At 44.3% G+C, this 4,461-nt stretch overlaps 1 protein-coding gene and 1 long non-coding RNA gene across 2 annotated transcripts in view; both read right to left on the reverse strand.

Moving 5' to 3' along the window:
- The window catches only part of SESN1 (sestrin 1), a 76,773-nt gene extending 72,340 nt beyond the window's left edge, over nucleotides 1–4,433 (reverse strand). The window contains exon 1 of the mRNA XM_042016379.1: nucleotides 3,840–4,433. Coding sequence (XP_041872313.1) covers nucleotides 3,840–4,103 — 264 coding nt within the window. The 5' untranslated portion in view covers nucleotides 4,104–4,433. The remainder of the gene's footprint in view (nucleotides 1–3,839) is intronic.
- LOC121658900 lies at nucleotides 1,145–3,831 on the reverse strand. Its single transcript, XR_006014096.1, has 2 exons — nucleotides 2,966–3,831; nucleotides 1,145–2,910 (listed from the first exon to the last, which is right to left on the reverse strand). It is a non-coding gene; the product is annotated as an uncharacterized LOC121658900 (long non-coding RNA).
- Nucleotides 4,434–4,461: the final 28 nt, after the last annotated feature.

The raw sequence follows: 4,461 nt of genomic DNA on the forward strand, positions 1-4,461 counted from the left end.
AACCTGCCCTCCATCTATGCATTCTCATCATTAATATAAAAAATTATTTTTATGAATTTACATACCCATGGAGAGCAGTTTGTTCGACTGAGTTTTCTCCATTGGATGGTTACAAGAGATTTTAATTATCAAATCTCATCCTTTCAGTGATTCTTCTCCAGCTACAGACAGACACCTTGTACTTACATTCCAGTCATATACATCTAATTGATCCAGTTGAGGCTGGCAGAAGACTTTTAATGAGCATGTGTTTAGACATTCCACTGCTGTTCTTTCCCAATATATTTGTGTTGGTGTGCAGACACCCAGCACGCTGGGAGGAATGACACTCTATTCTGCAAGGTCACAGGCACTATGCTATAAATACATGAAAAATACCCCATGAAAAAGAATTTATTAAAAACCTATGATAAATATTTGTGGTTTTACCTCAAAAACTATTCATCTAATGTTTTCAAAGTCAAACATTGAAACTGTTTTCACTTGGTTAAAGCATTGAAATTGAAATATCCTTAAAATACTTTTTAAATTATCTATTGAGGTCAAAGTGGCTTTAGGAACTTGCTTTTACTAATAAAAGCAAAAACGTTTCAATTAGAAAAAAAGGGAGTAGTTTGCTGACACTGTCTTTGTAATAACTTACAAAAACAACTTGTATTCTAAATGGGAAAAATAGATATATTCTCTTAGGTGAAAAAGTATGTATTATTATATAAGAATATATATCCTACTATGAGAAACTCATTATCCTGAATATAAGTCAAATCAACAGGAATTTATGTTAAGCAATAATTAATTTTATAGATTCTGATACAAGCAATATTATTTATTAACAATGCTATTCATTAATACCATAGAAGAAAGCTGCACACTCAGCATTCCACCATATATCAGAGGGATTTTTATCCAGGGAAGAAAACCCCCAAAACATAGCAAAGGCAGGCTTAGAGGGATGCCATGCTGACACAGGCTGCTGCCAAGCTTGCAGCTTACACCAGCCATATAATGCACTCTACCAACCTGCTCCAGACACAAAGCCACAAAAACACCAGGAGCACAAGTGCTCATGCCTAAATATTTGCTGAGTGCCCCAACAGGCAAGAGGGCACTAACTCAAAGAAAGAAATAGCAATCAGACCACATGGAAATTTCTAATCTTTTATTTCCAGTGATTTATGCTTGAAGCAAGTCTGAAAGATTAATAAAGCACATTTTACAGTTCTCCAGATTGAGGCAGCTGGGGTGGGGAGGGATAAAAAGAAACGTATCAGTCCAGGCTCAGACTTCAAGTCTGGATTGGACCATCCCAAGGGATAGAAAAAGAAGGGAGACCCAGTTCACAGGAGAACTTTTAGGCTCCAAGTTGCCTCTCCTGCCCTGGGCTCTATATGCCATTTAATAACTTTAGACAGCATTATGGTACATATTGCTGTGGACTTCGGTATTGTTTCAGATCCCAAAACAGGGAGATAAAGTAATACAAGTGCTGATGCTGTTCTGAATGGGATTTCACATCTTTATGTCACTAAGCTATTTACCTTTGGAAAAACTGCTGAAAGCCACAAGTTGTATGGAGTGATAATATTTAATTTAATAGTTTGCTTTATCTGCCATCTCCACTGCAGAGACCTGAACAGAATTTTTCTTGGTCATGTAATCAACAGAAAACCATTTCAGGCCTGATAGTAGTCCTCAGCATCCAAAACGGAATACTTGGATTGGATTATTTCTCCAACAAATGCAGAGCCAAAGATTACAATGAAAATTTTCATTTATGAGTACAGACACAAGAACTAAGATGTGCCACTCTAAATTCATAAAATATAGAATACTTCTCCCTTAAATCTGTGCTCCTGAAAAGGAAAAGTTACAAAAGCAGCTTTTAAAGATTTTCTTAAAATAATGTTCTGTTGGATTTTATTTTTACTTTTACTGCAGCTTGTGTGCATACAATTGGTTTCACAGCTATTAAACCTTTCACATCCGTGTTTATTAATCAAGCCAGCAATGACCAGGGTATTTAAACTTGCATTTGCTGTATGAAGACAAACATTTTCTGCCAGAACTTTTTGGCCTAGTTAAAATAAAACAAACAACAAACTAGTAACAAAGTTTCTAAACCAGACTAAGACTTGAACATACCACTAACTTCAAACACATAAAAACACAAAAGGGAATCATCAGGTCCTGTATTCTGACCTCCCCCCAAAATTTAGGTGAGAGACCACCATCTGTTTGGCCTTTGAATAGACTCTGATATCTTGAACCTGACAAAAAAGAAGTCCTCCCTTAGCAGTCTGTTCCAGTGACTCATCATTCTCACTGGTAACAGACTCCCTGCTCATATGAACTTTTAACAGGGAAGAAGCCAGATTAGGTTTTCAACTTAATATTCAAGTTTGGAGTGGGTGGTTGTTTCACTGGCTTCAGTTTTTACAGAAAAGTTGTCAAGCTTTTCATTTAGACCATGTGAAGCCATCAGCTCTGATAAAATCTGCTTTGAGAAAAACACCCCACACAGCCCAAACTGTGTAAAATAAGTTATACTGTACTTATCACACTGCACACTACTGAGAAGTTAGACAAAATAAAGACACTCTTTCAGCTCCAATAACTCAAGCCCAGAATGTGTTTCTATATGTACGGTAGCATATAATGTTTTTTACGTTATTCATAATTATGTATATAATATATAAATTATTATGTCTGTAATACTTTCATATATTATTATTTTTTTCCCTGGATTTCCCTATATTCAACCTGTAAAGTTCAGGGAGATAAAGTACAATAGTGAGAATCAGGCAGCTATCTCCAAGCACAGCTCTATGTGTTCACTTGTGACTAAAACAAATACCCGAATTTCCTTTTCCTACTCTGCAGCAAGCAGTATTTTTAGCAGTGCTGATGGACCTGAGATACAAGATGGACCTGAGATACAAGATGGACCTGAGATACAAGAATGGACCTGAGATACAAGAATTCCAAAACCTGAGCAAAAACCTGAGGTGACCAAGAGAATCGCAATGCAAGTAACTATAATTAGACTGGAAGAGTGGAAGAGTACAAAGTAACATTTATTTTTGTTAGCATTAGGTCAGTAAATGTAACCCTCTGTTGGCTAGGCTGCCTATGAGCTATGAAAAAAAAAATAGTTTGGAGCCTATCGATTCCAATAAACAACAAGAAGGGAACTTTGACAGGCTCTGGCTTAATAACGTTTCAGCTCATATGGCTTCTAAAAGCTCCACAACTTCCCATTTATATTTTCAATTGGCAACCACTAATGTTAATACCCAAATCCTTCCTGCTTTTCTATTAAAACCAACCCGGTAATACCACAGCACTGGTCATACAGACTGAAACTAGAGCGTTAAAGTTGTCATTTTAGTGCTTCCTTGGGGATGCCCCAACTTTCCAGCCATTCAGTGCCAAATCCTCTCTGCTGGATTACACTGAAAGACTTCATGCTTTTTCACAGAATGGTTAGGGTTGGAAGGGACCTCTGGAGATCATCCAGTTTAACCTCACTGCCAAGGCAGGGTCACCTAGAGCAGGGGACACAGGAACGCATCCAGGTGTTTTTTGAGTGTCTCCAGTGAAATATTCCCCCCACCGCCCCCGCCGCCTTTTAATAACGCTTTTCCAAATGTTTCTTCGGGGAGAGAGCCGTAGGGGTGGAGAGCACTTAGCACGTATTAATTACACGAATACATCTGACAGGGTGGATCAGACACCCACTTCGTCGCACAGATGAAACCCGAAGGTGCCCTGCGTGGGACGGTGCCGGGAGAGCCCCCGGCCCGGTCCCGAAGCCGAAGGGGGCGGTCTGCCGCGCTCACCTGCACCCCGCTGAGGATCGCCTCGCTCTGCTCCCTCACGTCGGGGAAGGGGCACCTCTTGGACAGCATGAGCAGGCGGGCCAGCACCTCGCCCAGCCCGTCGCGGGCGGCGGGCACCGGCAGCCCTTCGGCGGCCGCCCCGGAGGCGATGCTCTCGGCGCGGCGGAGCACGGCTTGCCCGATGGTGTCCAGGGCGGCGGCGCGGGCGGCGGCGTCGCGGCTGCACAGCCCGTCCCAGCGCACCTCGCCCTCCCGCTCCTCCATGGGGCCGTCCGGCCGCAGCTCCCCCGCCTCCTTCTCCTCAGCAGCCCCGGCGCGGCCGCCCCATGGCGGGCTCCCGGCAGCAGCCAGCCCGCCCACACAGACGACGACGAGCGCGGCCGCGGCGAGCGCAGAGCCCGCTGCCCGCGCTGCATGGGGGGCAGCGCAGGCCGGTATCCCGGACAGCCGCCGCCGCTGCCCTCCCGCGCCGGGGCTGCCGAGCGAGCGGCGCCGCTGCGGCTTCGCCTTTCCCGGCGGGGAGAGGGGCGGCCACCACCCCGCGGCGCCGGCGGCTCCTCCTCCCTGCCCCGGGCATGGAGGGAAGGGGCGGCCCCGACCCTGCCTCTCCCAGGGCGGCCCC

The sequence above is a fragment of the Corvus kubaryi genome, unplaced genomic scaffold (genome assembly GCF_017639235.1).
Source record: "Corvus kubaryi isolate FWS band 111438036 unplaced genomic scaffold, C.kubaryi_AGA036_p1.0 split3-73, whole genome shotgun sequence".
NCBI classification, from domain to species: Eukaryota; Metazoa; Chordata; class Aves; order Passeriformes; family Corvidae; genus Corvus; species Corvus kubaryi.